The sequence below is a fragment of the Equus quagga genome, chromosome 20 (assembly GCF_021613505.1).
Source record: "Equus quagga isolate Etosha38 chromosome 20, UCLA_HA_Equagga_1.0, whole genome shotgun sequence".
NCBI lineage: Eukaryota > Metazoa > Chordata > Mammalia > Perissodactyla > Equidae > Equus > Equus quagga.
Genome location: NC_060286.1, coordinates 14,514,246 through 14,535,311, shown reverse-complemented (window position 1 = coordinate 14,535,311; position 21,066 = coordinate 14,514,246). Strand labels below are relative to the sequence as shown.

General features: G+C 54.0%; 1 protein-coding gene across 2 annotated transcripts in view; it reads right to left on the bottom strand.

Annotated features, from left to right (window-relative positions):
- Positions 1-743: 743 nt before the first annotated feature.
- Positions 744-21,066, bottom strand: part of LOC124231065 (polypeptide N-acetylgalactosaminyltransferase 16) — an 86,025-nt gene continuing 65,702 nt past the window's right edge. The window contains exons 8-16 of one of the 2 annotated variants that reach the window (XM_046647705.1): positions 20,141-20,225; positions 19,754-19,857; positions 15,440-15,566; positions 14,028-14,120; positions 12,494-12,577; positions 7,529-7,670; positions 6,439-6,561; positions 2,852-2,991; positions 744-1,339 (exon numbers count right to left, since the gene is read on the bottom strand). In XM_046647705.1, coding sequence (XP_046503661.1) covers positions 2,854-2,991; positions 6,439-6,561; positions 7,529-7,670; positions 12,494-12,577; positions 14,028-14,120; positions 15,440-15,566; positions 19,754-19,857; positions 20,141-20,225 — 896 coding nt within the window. In that variant the 3' untranslated portion in view covers positions 744-1,339; positions 2,852-2,853. The remainder of the gene's footprint in view (positions 1,340-2,851; positions 2,992-6,438; positions 6,562-7,528; positions 7,671-12,493; positions 12,578-14,027; positions 14,121-15,439; positions 15,567-19,753; positions 19,858-20,140; positions 20,226-21,066) is intronic. The other variant, XM_046647706.1, reaches the window with a different exon arrangement.

Sequence of the window (21,066 nt, the reverse complement as noted above, 5' to 3'; positions counted from 1 at the left end):
TGGCTAGAAATTCTGGGGAATCACCACTGAGCAGCTCTGAGACAGGGTGGGGGTTGGGGCGGAAATGGCTGCATCCGTTCAGGAGAGGGTTAGTCGCGCACCGGCCTGCCTGCTGCCGTTCACATGTGCTTGGAAGCCGCGTTTATTTTTACCTGGGTAGGTTCAGCTTTTGATCACAGAAATGCTGGGGGTTTTGCATTTGTTTCTATGGAAACATTAGGCAGAGCAGCTGCTACCCCATCAAACAAGGCTAGGCTGGTAGGACTCTTTCTGGAATTATTTTGCTGTTTCTACCCAGGGAGATTGTCACACTTGCACTGTTACCACTACCTTCCTGTGTGGGAGAGGAGTTGGGGGGAAGGTCAGAGGGGCCAGGGCTGGGGCCTGGGGAGGGAGAGAGGGCTGGCAAAAGGCAATCATTTGGAGAAAACCCTTGGTTTCCATTTTGAAGCCCCAACTAGGGCCCCACAATGAGGCCACAGGAGCCTAGGCTCTGGTCCCAGCCTTCCCCAGCAGCAGGGCCACCTGCTGGCTCCCCCCAAGCAGCCAGCCTGTCGTCCAGGAGTTCCTGGGGTACCACAGCGCACGCAGGCTGAGGAGCAAGCTATCAGGTGCAGGAGGGGCTTAGACCTGAGCGTGTTCAGTTTCACTTTTACAGAACAGAGGCCCCAACTTACCCACGAGGCAGGGGAGGGTGGCGCTGAAGGGCGTGGCCCTGGAGTCAGAAAGGAAGGCGCTGGTGCATGTGTACACATGAGAAGTGGTTTTATTCCAGGTGTGTGTTCCATAAAGAAAAGGTCCTCAGGGACAGCTAGTGGCACATGCTTTGGTCAAGAAGAGGAAAAGCAAAACGGAATAGGGCTGAGTCCCACAAAGGACACTGACACATGCCGAGCCTGGTCTGACCACAGGGAGGGGGGCCTCTCGAAGGCTCTCTGAGAAGTAGTCCTCTTACATTCAGTGAGAGAAGCCCACGCTCCCCATCCCCAAAGGTCCACGCTGCCCACTGGAGTGGACACACACCACGGAGATGGTGGCAGATGAAACATCACAACGGAGGACGGGAGAAGGCTGGCCAAGGGCCCCACGCTGGTGAACCCAGGGGGTGCACACTGGGGCACAGGAGCACTGCTGAGAGGATGCTGCTGAGAGCCAGGAGATGAGGGGAAGCCACTGAGAGCCCTCCATGGCGGGCGCTGCGGACCGTGGACACTTGGCTCCTGGCCCCAAGGGCCACATGGAGAGAGCAGGACGATGGCAGTTTAGGCACACCAGGGAGGGAGAGGGGCACGGCAGCTCACGTGGATGGTAGCTCCAGTCCAGAGCTGAGGTTCAGACCCTTTGGGGCGCAGGGACCTCTGTAAGAAGCTGGGGAAATCCATGGACCCTCTCCCCAGGGAAATGCATATGTGCACACACATGTGCTATTTGGAGGACAATTTCAGGAGATTCCTAGGCCCTCTGGAATCTGTGGACTCCCTAGAGGGCCCCAGGTTGGTTTGCTTTGGGAGAGGGACCCCTGAGGGGTCCTGGTACCACCAGTCTTTTGGCCAAGATCACAGTGCCTGAGCCAGTGGGGTGGGGGAAGAGGAACGTGGAGAACAGCAGAAGTGGCTCCAAGACCAGGCCATGGGGTAGGGAAAAGAGGCCCAGGGGCTGTGAGAAGGAACTGGGAGCTCTCTACACAAGCAGGAGCCACCAGCCGGCCTCCTGGCCCACTGCAGCGGCTGAGCCTTGAGGGCCTCCCTCCAGCAGTTGGGGGGCGAGGGTGAGGATGAAGCTGAGCCTGCGTGACTTGCTCCCTGAAGACTCGGAGAATGTTTACGCCCCAGAAAGAAGGTCCTGTTCTTACTGGCCACCCGACCCCATAATGCTCTACTTGCAGAGGCAAAGACTTTTGAGAAGGCAGGAGTCAAAAACTATGAATGAGGATGGGGCTGCTCAGTCGTGCCTGGTGGCTGCCTGTCCTTACAGAGTCGTCACAGTGGGCCCAGACAGGGGGACAGGGCACCAGCTGGTCATTAAGGCCCAAGGGAGAGGTCTTGGCCTGACACATGGCCAAACAGAAATGGGATCTGTTCAATAAACTGTGTTCCAAGGCTATCCCTGAAGATCCCCCTGCAACCTCTTACTAAGAATGTGGGGTCCAGAGTACAGGACGGGGGGCACACACCCTGCGGCTGGTACAGCAAGCGGGGGATGGGGTCCTCAGGAGGAGACCCATGTTCTGGGGCTCGGCTGCTCTGCCACCCATATCCTTCTGCAAATTACCCATCCTTTGCCCTGGATCCCATCCCTCCCGCACCCAACCCAGCAACTGCCTGGGACAGGCCACTGAGCTTCTCCTCTCCTTCCTGTTCTCCACCTGCCCTGCCCACAGGCTGCCCCTCTCTCCTCAGCTTCAGCATCCCCATTCATGCTGCCCACATTCTCCTCTCCTGCCCAATCCCATGGGATGGCCCCAGGACCCCGCCAGGGCCCTGCGTGGGCTTCTGTCCTTGCTCACTCCAGCCAACAAGAGGAGGGCCCTCAAACCACTGTCCAGGCCCCCTGGAGGGCAAAGGGAGGGGAGAAAGGGCCAGGGGACCTTCCCAGTCTCTCCCCAGCAGCAGTCCAGCATCCTGACCTTCTCCTCTCCCCAGGCAAGGCCACAATGGTGGCCAGGGCATAGGGGCATGTCCCCCTGTGCCTCCCCATACAAGCTTTGGAGAAACGTATGTCGTGGCAGGGGTGTTTGCTGATGGTTCCGGCAGAAATGTAAGATGGAAACGGCCCGCTTTACACCCCCCCACCCTAACCCCCTTCCAGTCCCAAAGTCTCATGCAAAAGGTACAGGAGGCCCCAGGGCTACCGTCATGTGTGCGGCAACAGCTGCCATTGCTGGGCCGGGGCGTCAGCCTGGCACTTGCTGGTCACCAGCTGGGAGGGCTTGGTCTCCAGGCAGAGGCCACTGACCGAATGCTGGATGAAAGAGGCTTTTCTCCTCCATCTCTGGGGGGAGAGGTAGAGGGGGAAGGAGGGGAACAAGAAAACAGTGATCAAAAATAATAATAATATCCGTACCTTCATTTCACATGTGTGTCAATGGCCCTGTATATACCTGGACACACACCTCTCATTCAAAACAGACTGTGTCCCCTATACACAAGGCTCCCCCACCCCCCACACCAGCTTTAAACCCCATCCCTTCTGATATGCTCTTGCTTCTGGAGTTTGGCAGGAAGTTACTGTCTCGATCAGAGGCTTGTGGGCTGAATGAATCTAACCCAGAGATGTATTCTGTGTGGCCTGCACAGTTTATTTTAAATTTGGCTTAGTTGTCACATAAAAATCTGCATTTCCAGCTTCTCTTTAGACCTGGGCCCAGTTCCTGCTGTGGCATCAGTTGGTTGAGGCTGAGCCCTGCTCGCCACTGCAGGTGGGGCTCTGGTCTCAGTTCATGAGTCCTATCTAGTCCCTGCTTTTCTCCTCCAGGGCCTCCCCACCTGCCCCCTGCAGGCACTTGAGTCTGCGGCCTGGGCTGGGTGAATCTTTTACTTCTTCAAGCAAGATTTCTTCTTCCTGTCACCTAAGCTTCTGCCCTGGCCTGTAACTGTGCAGCCAGGTGCCTACACTCTCTTCAGTGGGAACTGGCCACTGTCTCTGCAGCGATGATGAGTGAGGTTGGCGGGATGGTGGGGGCACTTGGGTCCCCTATCAGAGTCATGAAGGGGCTCCTGGGTCAGTGCTTCCACCTCCTGCCTCCCCTTCCCTGGGCTTGGCAAGCGGGAGAAGAGTTGTTCCTATGAATGGAGGCTGGAGTGTTGTTTGGGACACTTAGGAGGAGGGACGAGAGGCTGAGACCCGGGTTTCAAGGCTCAGGGAAGAATAAAAAGCGAGATAGTTCTATATTTTGGTTTCTCTCCTATTTCCCTCCCCTGCATCCTTCTCCTCTCTTCCCATATCGACTTTGTCCTCCCTAAGAAGTGGGAAGTGTTCGGGAGCACATGGATGGAGCCCATAAGGCTCTGAGCGGGAGGGGCCGTGTTCTTGCTGGGGCAGCTGGGAGCAGGGAGATGGGCTGCACCAGCTGCAGGGCCAGGGCTAGAACCGCAGGGGGCCGTGGGGTGGGCAGAGAAGGAAACCAACTTGGGTTGTGCATCTGGAGTAGAAGGTGGCAGGGGGGGTGTGGAGCCCGGGTTACCCTTAGGATTGCAGGGCTGACGTGTGGGGCTGAGATCCAGCCTCTCTGGCCCACGTGGCTGCAGGAGAGAGGAGTCCCTGGCCTAAAGGTCAGGAGTCGTGGGTAGGACAGGGCCTTTAGTCCCCCGGAACTCACAGCATCCTATTGCCTTGTGCTCTCCTAGTCTCTGACCTACTGGGAGGAGCTGACCACACTCTCCCTAGCTGGGCATTGCTGGACCATGTCCTTCTTTTCTCCTTGTGGCCAACATGATCTGCACATTCCCTGGCACAAGGTAGGCACTTGTTGCAGTTTTATGAAGGATGATGCATAGATGAATGAATGAACCGCCCAGTCATTAGGACATCTCCCCAAATCACAGGATTCTCGCTTCCTACTGCTGCCATCAGGCACAGTCTTGGGGCTGCCCCAACTCTCCTGGCCACTTAGTTCTGGCCTGGCCAGAGTAACAATATCCCCTCACAGCATTCTCCCATTTCCACAGTCTCGGTTCTTGCAGAGTCCTTGCAAGGTCAGCAGAGGCAGAGGCATTTTATAAATGAGGAGACTGAGGCTCAGAGAGGTGAGAGGGGTGACAGAGCTGGGACCTGCTGACTCCATCACCCGCTCTAGTGCATAGGGACCTCATGGATACCCGACACCCAAGTGGCCAAGAGGCCAACGAGGGACAAGAAGGGAGGCCCAGATTCTAGAAGGGACTGGCCGTGGGAGAGCTGCTCATCATGTCCTCCTGGAGGAGAGGGACACGGGTGCCCAGGATGCTGTGGGGCCTGGCAGGACTTGCAGGAGCAGAATGACCGGGGTCAAGGGAGATTCCCATGAGCCCCTCAGGCTGGGTCAGCGCCAAGGGGAAATGGATGCATCAGGCCCAGAGGAGAAGTATTCGAGTGGTGGGTGCCCTGGGAGCTCTGCCTCAGCAAGGAGGTGCTGGGAGTGGGCTCCAGGCCTGACCCTCAGAAAGGTCTGTGCTCTAGGTGAAGGGGAACCTGAGGTTCCCCCTCACTGCAAGGCAGGGGCAGAGGGCAGGCAGCCTGGGGGCTGGCGGGACAAGCTGCATCCCTCCAACCAGAAAGTGCTTTAGGAGCATCCAGCAGGCCCAGCAAGCAGGCTGTGGCCCACAGATCTCTCAGACATGCACACGTGCATACACACACACACACACACACACACACACATGCACAGGCTGCAGAGAGAGGGTCTGGCTTCTTTTCCAGAATGGAAAGCAAACCTCCAATCGCCCCTAAAGAAAAAGCTGACCGAGACAAACATAAGCAGGTGGGAGGAAAACCCGGCAGACCAAATCAGAGGGCCAGGCACCCTCCTCGCCCTGTGTACTGCCCCACCGCTGGCCAGGGCCAGGCCCAGGGAGGGCTACTGAGAAGGGGCGGGCAGAGGGAGAGCTGGACCTGACCTCTGGCCTTTGCACCCTGTTCCCTGGGCAGAGGGGCAGCCCTCCCAGCCAGGAAGAGAGCAGCACAGGTGGGAGCTGGGCTGACTCTCTTACTGGCTGCTGTGTGCCCTGAGCAAATGTCTTCATCTCTCTGAGCATCCATTTCTTCCTCAACCAGTGGGTCTGACCGGTCTCCCAAAACTAATGGGGACAGGGTGGATGAGTGTTTGACACATGGAAAAGGCTGTGCTCATGTGAGTCTGGCATGACAGCTTGGAAATCCTTGTATCTGCATCTCAGTTTCCCCAGTCAGCCAGCAGGCAAGAAAGACCTACTGAACATCTGCTATGTGCTGCGTTAAGACCGTGGGCTTAGAGGTCACACAGACCTGGGCTTGAAGCCCAGCCCTACCCCTTCCAGGCTGTGTGGCCTGACACACGCTTCTTAAATTCAGCGAGCCTCGGTTTCCTCATCTGTAAAGTGAGTCGCTCGGCTGCTGGGAGGGTTAGATGAGATTCGTAAAACTCTGAGCACAAGCTCTTAGTAAAAGCTCGCACTTATTTTGGCTGTGGTGACTATCAGAGGCTAGGAAATGTATTGACAAGACAAATAGTCCCTGCCCTCACAGAGCTCTCCGGCTGGCAGGCGGGACATTTAACAAACGCTTACCTGCAGAAGCATTTCTTCATGAGTAAGGTAACAGACTTGACCTAGACACTGACTCAGGCCCCCACAGGTCGTACTCTGGAGGGTTTATTTGGGTCTATTATGTCTCAACCTGGGCTCCCCTGGCAGGGGCTGCCACCCCCGCTGCGTGTCCCCCTGGGGCTGCTGGCCATCCTGTGCCCAGGGGCAAGGGGCTTACCTGCCTGCCTTCTCTCGGGTTGCACACCTGCAGTGTGACCAGGGACCCGGGGGAGACGGAGGTGGAGGTGGCAGTCAGGCACTTCCCCTGCTGCTGGATGAGGTGGTCACTGAACAGCCATGCCTGCAAGACAGGGAGCAGAAAGGCCGAGTCAAAAAGCACAGCGATGGGGGCCGGCCCGGTGGCACAGCGGTTAAGTGTGCATGTTCCACTTTGGCGGCCCGGGCTCCACCAGTTCGGATCTCGGGTGTGGACATGACACTTCTTGGCAAGCCATGCTGTGGTAGGCATCCCACGTATAAAAAAGTAGAGGAAGATGGGCACAGATGTTAGCTCAGGACCAGTCTTCCTCAGCAAAAAGAGGAGGATTGGCAGCAGATGTGAGCTCAGGGCTAATCTTCCTCAAAAAAAAACAACAACACAGCAATGGATGGGTATATGGGAACACAGGTGATAAAGCAAATATACTGTGTATTTTGGTAGAATTTCCTACAAATAATAGTGGTGGGTGTATGAGTATTCACTGCACAATTCTTTCAACTTTTCTATATTTTTGAAAATTTTCATAATAAAATATTAGGATGAGGGAGCTTAGCTGGAGCTGGCCAGAGGGCAATCAAGGATGTACCAAGGGACACTGGGGGAGAGGAGAAAGACAGGACAGGGGCCCAGGGCGGCCAGGGCGCTGGGCCATGCCGGGGTCTCCGTGACCTGCTCTAGTTTTGACATGGCTGCATCGACACTCGTATGTTGCACACATGTGTAGAGACAGGAGTCCTGGAGGCCCTGCTGCGCATCACACGAGCTTCCCACAGCTGTGTCCCAGGAGAGAACTGGGTGCTGTTTGGGCAGCATTTCTCCTTCTGCAAGGAGAAAGCGGCTGTACTCAGGGGGCAACTGTGTGACAGGCTGGAAAGGGGATGGGAACGTGGCAGGAGCAGACCCAAGGAACAGAGTGAGAGAGGAAAGCTTGCAGGGTCCCTGGGAAAGGGTGTTTGTGGAGGATGTAGACAGAGAGAGGATGAGGATGAGCAGAGGGAAGCCCCTCGCCCCACTCCCGGTCCTGACTTGGAGGTCCTAAGCAGCTTACCTGGGGCGCTGGGGGGTTCTTGACAGACCCTCTGCAGATCCCCATTCCAAGCAGGAAGTTACCAGCCGTGTCCTGGCCCTGGGACTCTAAGCAGTTCACGCCCTGCTTGATGATGCCGGGAAGCACTTCCTTCACTGGCACACTGAGAGAAAAGGCAGCTGTCACATGGGGCCTCGGCCCCTGGGCTCACCCAGAGGGCAGCGCCCAGTCAGCTTCCAGGGTGCCAGTCTCTGTGGGAGGGGCCCTGGGGGGCAGGCCCAGCCAGCAGGGGGAGGTAGGCAGGGGACGGTGAGGGGGCAGCATTGCTCTGGGAAGACTGGGCCTCGCCCCACTGGGTGCTGAGCAGCTCCGGGAGCCCATGGACTGCCCTGGGGACCCTGTGGGGAGAAAGCTCGGGCCAGAAACCTGGGGCTCCCCAGTCCAGGGAGAGGAAAGCCTGGGAAGGGGCGGGGGCCTAAAGGTGGGTTCAGTAAGCAATCTCAAAGTGACAGGAAGGGGTTGCTTTAAAGAGGCAAATTTAAAATACACAAATATGAAAATGTGTTCAATCTCACTAATGATTAAAGAAACACCTAGGAGAGAGTTACCAGTGTTTACCATATATGTATATATATATGTGTGTTTATATATGTTTATTCATGTATAAAATAATACATATTTGTGTGTGTGCATATATTATTATTGTTTTTATTATCAATAGTCTTGGCAATAGCTGGGGGATTGGGTCTTCTCAAACCGTGCCTGTGAGAGCATGAATTGGCCCAGATCTCCTGAGGGCCACGTGGTATTATGTATCAAAGGCCTTAAAAATGTGCATGCCTTTGACCTAACCATCCCACTTCTGGGAACTCAATAATTATAGGTGTGTGCAGAGATTTAGTTTACAAGTTATTCATCTCAGGGTCTGGCCTGGTGACGTAGTGGTTAAGTTCACGTGTTCTGCTTTGGTGGCCTGGGGTTCGTAGGTTCAGATCCCAGGTGCAGACCTAGCACCACTCGTCAGGCCACACTGTGGCAGCGTCCCACATCAAACAGGAAGATTGGCACAGATGTTAGCTCGGAGACCATCTTCCTCAAGCAAAAAGGGGAAGATTGGCAACAGATGTTAGCCTGGGGCCAATCTTCCTCACTAAAACAAACAACTATTCAACTCAGAGTGGTTGATTATACTGAAATCATTGGAAATTTCTAGATATCCAACAACAGGGGATGGGCTAAGTAAATTCTGACTCATCTGTAGCATGGAAAACCCTTTAGCCTTTAAAAACAACTCTGTGAAAGAATATCTGGTAATTTGGGAAACTGTTCACAACATGCTTAAGTAAAATAGGCGTGTTTCAAAATACCATATTATTAAGACACTTTATATGTACAGGAAAATATGCTTAAACACACACACACAATGACATAAGACACATGGTCTTACCCTGTGGGTAACAACCAGCTGCCGCAGGCTTGTATCCCTGGGCTTAGAAGGTTGTACACAGTCTGGGATTGTGGACCCACAGAGGGTGATGGGGAACCCTGAGGGCTTAGAGTCTGACCACTTGCCGAATCTGACCTGCCTCCTGTTACCTGTGTCGGGAAGAGAACTTGGCAGGGCTGGGGGCAGCAGGGCAGTCCTGGCGTTCCTTGATGGGACATCCTGCAGGATCTTGACCAAACCAGGTCTTCCTTCCTCGAGGCTGGTTGGAATCCCCCAGGACCCTAGGACCGGCCACTCCCACAGAGCCTCGGGGACACGCCTTCGCTTTCTCCCCCACCGCCTGGCAGCAGAGCAGCCCCCCAGAGCCCCCTTGAGAGGTCATGTGGTTCCAGAGCAGAGGTCGCAGACTGTCGGCCCCCGCGCTGAGTCTGGCCCCTGCATGTTATGTCTGACCTGCCCCGTGTGGTTGTTGGTGCTTTTAATCAGTCGGCAGTATTTAGAAATTTCAAGTTTACACAGAAAAATCTGAATCCAGCTTCTCTTGAAAAAATAGGAAGATCAGGTCACACTGAGCTTGCCTGCCAGCACGGCACTGATACACTGTCGTGAGCAGCAGCTGCCCCCGGATGGGGCTTTGCGTCCCAGTTTGCCACAGTCCCCTCCACTCCCTATATTTGCTCACCCCCCCACCTTGGCTTGTTTACATCACCTGTCTGAGCCCTGTCGGATCTGAGTTTGCAATTCCAGCTGGGTGCAAGGGTGTCGGGAGGCAACAGCTCCACCCGCTCTGCTCCACCCAGGGGCCTGCTGAGAGCTGTGCTCTGGGGAGTGCAGTCCAAGGGTTGTTCCAGACCCTTCTATTCTCTTCCTACCCGCTGTTGCTCAGGGAGATGTGCAAGGTGACCAGCTTTCAGAGGTGAGCTGGGCACTGTCCACGTGTGGCAATGGCCGTTGGCACTGAAGGCCGGCCCATGATGCCTAGGGGCGAAGCCCTGGGCTCGGGCAGCAATCCCAAGACCAGATGCAGTTCCTGAGGGGTGTGTGTGGCAGCAGCCCTGGAGCGGCTGGGATGGCCGTCATCGCCAGCCTTTCTCAGCTCCCCGCAGAGCCGGGCTAAGCTGTCCTGCTTGTCCTCAGCTCTCTTAAGTCTGCATCTGCGTCTTTCTCTGCGGATCTCCTCCAAGCTGGGCCACCACTCGCCCTTTAGATACCTTCATAGAAATAGCAATAGGTACTTCTTCCTCAAGATAATTTACTTCCATCTGTTAGAAAATTGTCATCATATACTGGTTTTGTTAGAGGACTACTTTTACTGCCATCTGCCAGGAATGGTTGTAATAAATGTGTAATATCTACTATGTGACTAGCACCTTGCAAATGTGGTGGGCTTGTGCAATGCAAGCCTCCACAACTGTTCCTGACCATCATAATAAAAGCAATAAATTAGCTTTTATTTATTTATGAGGCCAGCTGCAGAACCCTGACCTGGATAAGGGGCAGAGCTGTGGCAGGATTGCAGACAGGCTTAGGAAAGCAAAGGCCTCTCCCCTCGGCCTCCTCAGTCTCTCCATTGACCATCTGCAAGTGTGGGCCAGCTATTAGGACCCCCTGTCTCGAGGAAAGTTGGTATCATTTGGGCTATAGATCTCCTTTCTAACCAACAACCTATCCACCCCTGGCCCTTCACCCTGAGGACTGAGGCGGAACATGGACGGGTGCCCTGGGGATGAGTAATCTGGATAGGCAGGGGGCATGCAGTTTCTATCTTAAAAGGCCTTCTTTCTAACTTCCACGGAAGATGCAGACGATGACTTATGCTCCTCATTCAGCATAGCTGGTTTCATCTAGTCTCCTGTCTTGTGGTCGATCCGGGTTTCTGACAGTTATCAAACACTCCTTCCTCTTGTCCTCGGGGGGTGACATGGGACACTGTGCGTGGGGACTGAGGAGGGGAGAGGAAGCCACCTTCCCCATCCTCCCCAGCACCTCCCACGGCTTCCCAGCTCCCGCCCGAGGCCTAGAGTCCCTGGCTCCATCAGAATGTTGTATGAACTCTGACAGAGTGTAAAGAAATGACTGCTTTCCCCAGAACTGTCACGTCTGGATGAAACTGTCCCCTTCAAAGTGGCCACTTGAGGAAACTGTCCATTTATCACACTTTTATACACTAACGCTCTTCTCTTCATGGCTCTTGTCTGGGGAGCTGGTTATCCAGACGGCCACCTTTCTTCAAGGATGATGCCGTTGCTCAAACTGTTTAGGAATTCCTTGAAAATTGCTCCCAGAGTCAGTTTATTCTTGTCACTTATGTCAGCCTTGTCACACGGCATTTGGGACCCAGGATTGTGCTCTCTGGGTTAATCATCTAACTTCTTGGCTACAACCTAACTTTGGCTGTTTTCCAAAAATCAAATCTGCCCTCAGAGGACCAAGATTTGCCTCCTTCGAGGACATGAAGGCTCTGAGGGGCGCCGTGTTCTGGAAGCCATGGGGGCATCCTTGGGAGAAAGCTGGCAGCAGTGGGTCACCTGTTCACCGGGGGGACAGCTAGAGAAGGGAGGGTGCCAATTTACACATTACTCCCGAGGCTTGTTGACTGTGCAGTTCACTCAGTCAAAAACACGCCCAGAGCACCCGTTTGGGACAGGCGCCTTCTAGGGGCTAGAGGTGCAGCAGCGACCAACCAGACACACGCCTCTCCCCTCGCAGAGCTACTGTCCCGGCGGGGAGACTACAACAAAATTAACTGGCCACAAATATGCTAGATGATGAGGAGGCCACAGAGGGACGTGGAATGGGGTGTCTGCAAATGCCCCAGAAGGGGACACGAGCCAGACCTGAAGGAGGTGAGGAAACAAGCTGTGGATGTAGCCAAGACTCTGGGAAGGATTTTGAAGTAAGAATCCTCTGTGCCCCATGCCAGCCGTTGTGGCTGTGACTCCAGGCCCGGAGTGCGATACACTCACATGTCACTGCCTCTCTAGTACATACACCAAGGGCAGGTGTGTCCTCATTTGCCAGAGCCAGCATCTCTCCACGTTTTTTCACAGCCTTATGATTATATTATTGGACGCATAACATTTGCTCAGATCGATGTATCGTGATTCTCGGCACCAGTCCCTGCTGTTAGTCGTTTCTCGATTTTTCACAGCAGAGAGAAGCCTACGGTGAACATCCACTTGTCAACAGTTTTCTGCTTTGGTTGCTTTCTTTTCCTTGGGACAAACTCCAGAGGGGAGAGAGCAGAGTCAAAGGGGATGACTATTTCTGTGGCCTCTGCCACATAAGGCAGTGTCGTTTCTCTAAGGGAGCAACGCCCATTTCTAGCTCGAAGACCCAGTTTGTTAAAAATTTGGTTCCTCCCACACCTCACTATTAACTCCTGGTAATGTCCTCTCGGTTCCCCCAGAGCCTTCACATGGAGATCCACACTGACAGCTAGATAGAGCCAGACTGGCTGGGCTGGGGAGGTCTCAGGGCGGGGCTCCCCCAGGTTGCCGGCCCCCACTGGCCAGCACACAGGTGAGGGCGGCACTCACGTGAGCTCTGGGTAGACGTTATCCAGGTACCAGCGAAAGGACTTGCAGTTCATCTTCTTCCTCTGCTCGATCCGCGTGGCTACACTGAAGGGGGAGGCAAGGCTCAGGTGTCGGAGGAAGCCCCAGGGAGGAGAGCAGAGGCCCCTCCCAGGGCTCCAGGAGGCCAGCCCCTCTTTCTGCCTATCCCTGGCGGGCCAGGACCAGGAGCCACCCAAACCTGCCCCTTGCCTTGGCCCCCCTGTCTTAAGTCATTCTCTGACCTGCAAGTTCAGCCCGGGTCTCCAGGCCGGGTCTCCTCCTCATTCTCTCCTCAAATTCCTGCTCACCTGTCAGGTCCCCCCAGCCCACAGGGGGCCACACTTTCCTCTGGCTCCTCCCTCCCTGAGACCTCGGTTAGTATAGCACGAACTGGTTCCTATTTTCCTGGAGAGCAGAGCCTTCGTGAACTAGAAGTTTTCCTTCCCTGCCGTCCAGTTTAGCAGGAAGGGTTTAACAAGAAAAGTACGTTTTAAACAGCTTTCAGGAATTCTGGCAAAGAAGAACCATCTGATGCATCTGCTGGCCACCCCAGTCAGATCTCCCCACCTTCCTCAGCTGCACTGACCCGAAGGACCACTGACAGATGACCTTCACCGCCTGCATGGGCCTCCGTTTCTTCTCCAGTAAACTAGGGACATGACCACCTACCTGAGGAGGTTTTTGTGAGAATGAAATGAATTAAGGGGCGTAAGTGCCTAGCAGAAAGTACTCCCTCAGGAAATGTGAGTTCCCCACTAAAAGAAATAGTGACATACTTTTTTTTTGAAAGGATAGATATAAGTAAATAGAGAAGGATTCACTGATGATCACTAACAATGTTTTCAAACTTTTCTGACCACAACCCTAAGAAATAAATACGTCTTACATTGTGATCAAGGACACCCGCGTGTATACATAGCTACACACACGTACACATATGACCGAAATGAGAGTTTCACAAAACAGTACTTATCCTTAATTGCAATCAACTATTGTTTTCTATTCTGTTCTGTACTAATCTCGAGTGTTCTAGTTCTCTCCAGCATTTTTGTAAAATGCTGGTCACGACACACTAAATTGATTTCACAACCAATCTGCATTTTGAAAATGCTTACCTAGACTGCAGTCAGACCAGCCCAGGAGGGGAAAACAGGCTAACAGAGCACAGTCAGATGTTGATCAGCATGGGGCACACAAAGCCCCAAGTGTTTCCTGCAGACAGCCCGCGCTCAGCACTCCCACAGATGTCCCTTTTCCTGCAGGCAGCTTGTGGACCCTTTTTCATAAGTGCACCCCCTCGGCTATTTCTCCCCATGAGGCTGCACATCCTTCAAGGCCCAGGGTCTTGTCTCCGCATTGCACACCCCACCAGGCAGGCTGGAAGAGCCGGGGGTGGCAGGAGGCGCAGTTACTAAGGAGACTGGGAGCGCTTCCCTGGCGCACACATCAAGATGATGTTTGCTAAGGTTGTGCTAACACGGGGGAGGGAGGAACCAGGGCTGATGGTGGGGCCCACCTGCCGAAGGCCTTCCCGATGGCCGAGGGCCGGGCCTCGTAGTAATATTGCTTGTATTCATCCATCCACACCTCTGCAGTGCGCTTGGTATTCCTGAAAGGAGAGGACGGAGCAAAATAAGGTCACCAGGGTGGTGACAGAGTTAGGACCAGGGTCAGACCAGCTCTGGGCAGTACAGGGCGATGAGAATCCCGGGAGTGTATGCAAAGCAATACTGATTGGGGTGGGATAAACAAGGACAGTCTTTTTGGAGGGCAATCTGTCAATATCCATCAACTCTGTAGGTATGTATACTCTCTGACACTCTACTTCAAGGAATCTATTTTACCAAAATACCAGCATGTGGGCAAAAAGGACGTGTACAAGAATATTTATTTAATAAAACATTGGCGATGACCTAAATGCCCATCAAGAGGAGAATAATGAACTCCTTCCACACAAGGGAGTACTAGGCAGCCTTGAAAAAGAACACCATGGTTACTGACATGGAAGGATGTCTATAATTTGGTGTTGAGTGGCAGAAAATCACGCAGCATGACCCCATTTATATAAAATCACAAACTCAAACACATGGTGTGTGTATGTCTTTGTACATAAACTGTATACAAGAAAATGAATTAAAAGGCCTGACATGAGGGATCAGAAATCTATTAACAGTAGTTACTTTTCGAGAAACAAGTGGGATAGGAGTAAGACTGGGTAAAAGGGACTTTCACTTTTTTCTCTATATATGATATAAAGAGTAAAAAATATAATATACGTACAGATATGTATATATTATATATATTGATACAGCTTGAAGTTTTACAGTGAACATGTATTATTTTTATAATTATAAAGACAATAAAAATGGGGTGGGGGAAGCAAAACAAAACGACAGGCCGTTCAGGGAGCTAGACTGGGGGTGCTGCTGCACAAGGGAGCAAGGGCCTGGTGAGAAGATCGTCCTTGTTGGGGGCGCTCACGACACTCCTCCGTCCCCCACCCCCTGATGCCTCTGTCAGGAGAACGGGTCACAGGGTTGGTGGGGTCTTCTAGGACCTGGCCCACGGCCCCTCGAGACCGAGCATGCCCGCCCAGTGGCTTGGGACATGGATATGCAGACACAGACCAAGTCAGGGTTGGGACCTGGCATCCAGGACCAGTCCTTGGGGCCGTGAGGGAAGGACAGCCCCTAGCGGGTCATTTGGCCAGTTTTCCAAGACCCTCATGGACAAAGAGAGTCAAGACAAGAGAGGCCTGGTGGCAACACTCCCAACTTCATCCTTCCATCCCTGACAGTACCTGGAATCCCAGAATGGGGTGGGGGGAAATGGAGAACAGGCCCAGAGAGGTCATATGAGCTGATGGGCCTGGGTCTGGAACCGGGGTGTCCTAGCTCCTAGCCCGGTGCTCTCTGCACTGTGACCTACCTGATGTAGGTGAGAGCATTGCCCTCAGGGAAGTTGTAGGGGTGCCGCTTCCTGAAGACGTGGCCCACCCGGCTGCAGGGCACGATCTCCAAGCTCCCACCGCACATCCACACCCTGAAGGAGAGCTCTGCAGGAGATGGCAGCGTCAGGAGGGGACGAGCCCCTAGGCAAGTGCCCACTGAGCGAAGCTGGGGAGGAGCTGGCTTCCCCTGCCTTTGGTGTCTCCTTGGAGGCGCATGCTGGGGCTGGAGATCCTGGGCCTGTTCACACAGGGTGCACCCGCTCCTTGCCCATGTTCCTAACTGCTCACTCCATGCATGTGCGCACACACACCCTCCACACACACCACACACACCCCACACACACACTCCTCACATCTGAGCCCTGGGAGAGCAGTGAGGAAAGTTTTGAAGGAACCCCAAGATCACAAGAAGGAAAACTGAATCAAATGGCGGCAGCACTTCCAGCCTCTGTCCAGAAAGCCCTAACCAGACATAAGCTCAGGAAGAAACATCTGCTCGTCAGTCAGCTCCAGGCATCCGAGAGGCTGGAAAACCACCCACCCACCAAGCCACAGGCCGCTCCAGCTGGCATCTTTCTAGCTGGTCCCAGACCCCCCTTTTGGCCCAGGTAGTCTCCATTTACAGGCTACCACTGGCCTTCCTGAGACATGCTTCCTTCGGATGGCGGTGGTGATGCTGAATGAGCATTTGCAAGTGACCGTGGTCCCTAGTAGTGTTGCGAGATGCAAGAAGTGGCCGTTCTGCTTCCGGGGGGCCCTCGCAGGTCGCCCACTCTGGTCTCCACTCACCATCATCACTTCTGGCAAGGACCCACCTGCAGCTGGCTGACCCTCAACCTCTTCTGGTTTCCTACTTTCTCCCAAATTAACCCTACAGTTGGACACCATGTGATATTAAAACATCTCCTTCCAGCGCCAGAAAATCCATAACCCTTGTTCTTTTTGTTTTCAATCAAAAAACAAAAGACCGTTTTCTCATGAGTTCTGCCTCGGTCCTTCTTCCCACTCCCCAGCTGGCCATAAGGACACTCGTGGTCCCTGGCCAGGCCTGGGGGCACAGCTGCTCGGGGCCCTCCCAGGGACTAGCAAAGCAGGGAGTGGAGGCAGCAGGACTCATGCCCACCTTCTGGCCAGGCTGTGTGCACCAGGTGACTTCCAGATGTGGGCTGGGGCCAGGACTGGACATTGGGCATCTGGACCCACACCCAGCGTGGCTCTGTTCCTGGCTTCCCCAGGTCTGCCTGCAAATGGCCAGGCCTTGGCCCCTTCTCCGGGTCAGAGCTCTGCAGCTTGGCCAGAAGGTCTGCATTCTGGTTCCATTTCTGCCCGACTAACTTTGTCATGCTAGTAAGTCTCTTCATCCCACTCCGCCCAAACTGTCATGCTATTATTAATCATTGCCGCTATTATCACCAACGGCAATAACAGTAGCAGGAACCATCATCCACTTACTGAGCACTTGCTATGGGCCATGCCCTTTGCAGCTGATGCCTAATCCTCACGGCGACCACATGAAGTTGGGATCGTTACCCCGACGTCTGTAGTAAGGACTGTGAAGCTCAAAGACGTTAACTAACCTCCCCAAGGCCACCCAAACCCTCAGCTGCAGAACTGCAACGTAAAGGTCACGCCATGTCCAGCAAGCCGCACTGTTTTCTTTAGTTCATTCAGCAAATTTTTATTGAGCACCTATTTGTTATGTGTCACACACTGTCCTAGAACCCCTTCCACTCTAGAGGGAGGAGACAGAAACTCAGTAAAATAAACAAAATACAAGTGGACAAGAAAATGAGTGGAATATGTCGTCTATCAGATGGCAGTAAGTGCAGTGGAGAGAAAGGAAGCAGGGAACTGAGTGATGAGGGCAAGGGGAGTTGGGGAGGGTAGAATTTTAATTAGGCTGATTAGGGAAGTCCTCACTCAAAAGGGACATTTGAGCTAAGACCTGAGGGAGGCGAGGAAGCAAGTCATGTGGCTGTTGAGGAGGAGCGTTCCGGCAGAGGGATCAGCAGGGGGAAAGACTAGAAATAGGAGTGAGGCCGACAAGGTCAAGGTGCAGCAAGGAGGCAGAGTGAGGGAGGCGGAGGGAGGCCGGAGCCGAGGGCAGAGCTGGTGGCATGTGCTCGTGGGGGAAGGGCAGGTGGTGGAAGGACTTTGGGTTTTGCTGAGTGACTGAGAGCCCCTGTGGGGTCTTGAGCAGAGGAGTGACAGCATCTGACTGCCTAACATGAATCCCAAGGCTTTCACGTTTGCAACCCCACTCAAGGTGGGCTCTGGGCTCCCGAGTGTGGTTCTCTGGCGGGGACACAGGCAAGAGTTCAGCATGGGCATCTCTCTTCCTTCAACAAAGGGATGAAATGGAAGGCCCACATCCACCAGCCGCAGGAGTCTCCGGGCTCAAAGCTGAACGTGAGCACCGTGGCTAGCCTAGAAATTTCTTTGAATTTCTTCCAAGAAACAAAACCCTCCCCAGAACCTCTCTCCAGTTTGCCTTTCAAGTTGCCCAACCCCTGGGCCCTTGCCTCAGGCAAAGTTTGAAGTTAGCTATTTGATCATTCACTTGTTTCTCTGTCAGTCCCCAGCCTAAAACAAAAGAAAAAAGAAACGCCTCTGGATGCAGGAGAGACCGTGGGTTTCCCAGTCCGGAGTCTACAGGAAACCGGCTTTGCCCAAGCCCCCTTCAGGCCAAGAGCAAGCACACAGGAGGTCCCGTAGGCCCAGAACGCCTGAAAGAAGGTCGGAATGGAGGGAGCACTCCCCGCCACCCCCCCCCCCTCCCCCCGCTCTGTTCCCAGAATTCACTCCTCCGAATGCCTGCTGGAACCGGTTTCCAAGAGTGAGTTACAAAGGGGAGGAAATCTCATGCCTGTTCCACACCGGTTGGCTTTGAGTTGGAATCAGGCCTATTTTAAGCCCCACAGCTCATCTGTGTCCTGATGGGGAGAGAAAGCCCAGCTCCTCACACCTCGGACCCACAGAAGCTGACTGGTCGCCCCTCACAATACGTCAGTGGCTCTGGGAAAGGCACCACACACTCCCGTCAGCATGGAGTCTCCTGCCGAAATCTGGAAGGCAGCGTCCACCTCAGTTTCCCTACCCGTCAAATGGGTGAGATACCACCGGCCCTATTTAGTTCACGGGGAACCTGGTCAGGATGAAAAAAGAAACAGTGGGAAGGGGCTCTGCAAAGGACTGGGCCCACCGCAAAGGGCAGGAACAGGCCTCAGAGCAGCTGCCGGCGCTCCTAGAGACCCCCCAGCTGCTCGCTGCCCTTCCCCACCCTGCCCGTCCTGCTCCTTGTCCGCGAGGCTGCCTGCATGGCTGGGCCTCCCACTCCCTTCCTGCGGGCTGACAGGTCCGGCAGCACAGGCAGCAGCAGGAGATAGAGTGGGAGAGTGAGGGTGGGTGTTTAACACCCTCCACCTGGGTGCTGAGGGCTGGCTGCAGGTGCCCCAAGACCACAGCTCCTGTCCGGGGACGCTCCCTACCAGTGGGTGCGCCTCCCAGCAGTCACCAGCCCAGGACTAAACCATCCCTTATGGCTCCTGATGTCCTGCCCGCACCATGTGAATAGGCCCCCTTGTTAGAGGCCACACCGTGTTAAAACAAACCTCCTTAAATTACCCATGTTGGGTGCTTCATCTGTATCCGGCCTTTATCTGGCCTGAACCGCGCCAGCGACCCTGGGGCCCCACTGGCCTCCTCCCTTTCCTTCCTCCGGCCTCACAGTCACAACAAAGGCCACCAGCTCTGCGCCTTGCGTTCTAACCATCATCTCACTCAGTACTCGTAACAGCCTCTTGGGGAAACTGAGGCTTAGGGCGGCTTTTACCTGCCCAGGGCCAAACAGCTTGTAGGTGGAAGGGCCAGGATTTGTCCCCAGGCCCTCTGACCCCATGGCTTACATTTAACTACGACCCTCTCCCACACCAACCCCCCAGCCTTTCTGGTAGGGAAGCAGCCACATGTTTAAGCCGAGGTCCATGATACAGTCTATGTTCTTCCACATACCCGTCTAGCTGTGGGGCCACAGGCTCCCCCTGGCCACCTAAATCTCTTTGTTTACTAGCTGTGTGGCTCTAGACAAACTACTTAACCTCTCTGTGCCTCACTTTCTTTATCAGCAAAATGTAGAGATATATAGTACTTTCCTCAGCGAGTCTTTGTGAGGATAAAATGAGTTAATATGTATGAAGTCCTTAGAACAGGGCCTTACACAGAGAAAGGGCTCAATCAGGGTTATGAATTATTATTACTACTGTTGTTGCTGTTATTATTATTTCCCAACTTACCAAAATTCTCTCCCCCCCAGATGTCCATCTGGGCATCATACTTTCCCAAGTGGTTAAACCAGGACTTGTCAATCACGAAGATTCCTCCGGCTATGACGGGCGTCCTGGGAGCAAGGAGAAGAAAGAGCAATACATGTGCTTAAAGGCTGGGAGCGGCTCCAGACGGCCCCAGTGCCTCCTTCCAGAATCCTCTGCTCAGAGTCACTGGGGCAGGCTGTCTGGCCAGCTCCCTGCCTCTGTCCTCTCTGCCCTGGGGCCCAGAACAGAGTCAGTACGTAGATGGTGCACCCTCAGGAGCCCTGGCGACTGAAACAGCCCCCCAGCAGCCTCCCAGGCCCCGGACCCAGGGAAGGAAGGGGTCTCCCCAGAGCCCACAGCGGCCCTGACCTTATGGGCTTGGTGGGGTCTGTCCGGGCAATCTTCTGCTCAAGAGGGATCTGCTCCCACTTGAAATGCAGGCTCCAGTCGAATCCTAAGGGACAGAGCAGGGTGAGGACGGGACTCAGAGCAGAGCCCACAGGGAACTGCTGCCCCCTCATTCTGACACCCCTCAGAGTCTCCCCTGGTCAGAGGCCAGCTCGAACACGGCCCTGGGCAAGTCACGCGGTCACGCCTTCATTCAGAGAGAGGTGGGTCCCTGCCCTCATTGTTTCAATCTACTGGGTAAGACAGCGGCTACAAAGATAAATCAATAAACAGAGCATATGTCCATTGGGGTGAAAAGTGCTTAAAGAAAAGAAAAGAAATGAAGAGTGCTCTTGCTACTCTAGTAAGGGTAGTCAGGGAAGGCTCTCCGATGGGGTGACATTTGAGTAGAGACCTGAATGAAGGACTGATCCATGCAGATATCTGAGAAAAAGGAATTTGGGGTGTGTGGGGGGTCACAGCAAGTGCAAAGGCCCTGAGGTGATTTCCCAAAGGGGAAATGCCTGGTTCCCTTCAGAATCCCACTCAACCCCAAGAGCTAACTAATGGCTGTGTCCATTTATTGGAAGTCTGAGCCCTGAATAGGAAATCCACCCTGCCTGCCAGCTCCCAGCAACAGATTCTCTGGAGCAGCCTGTCCCAACGGGACTGTCTGCAGTGATAGAAATGCTCTGTATCTGCATTGTCCAAGATGGTAGGTGCTAGCCACGTGTGGCTACTGTGCTCTTGAAATGTGGCTAGTGCAAGTAACTGCATTTTCAATTTTATTTAATTTTAATTCATTTAAATTTAAATAGCCAAATGTGGCTATTGTCTACTTTATTGGACAGCACGGTTCTAAAGTCTAGACCAGAGGTGACCAAAGGAAATGGAGTGCAAGCTACATC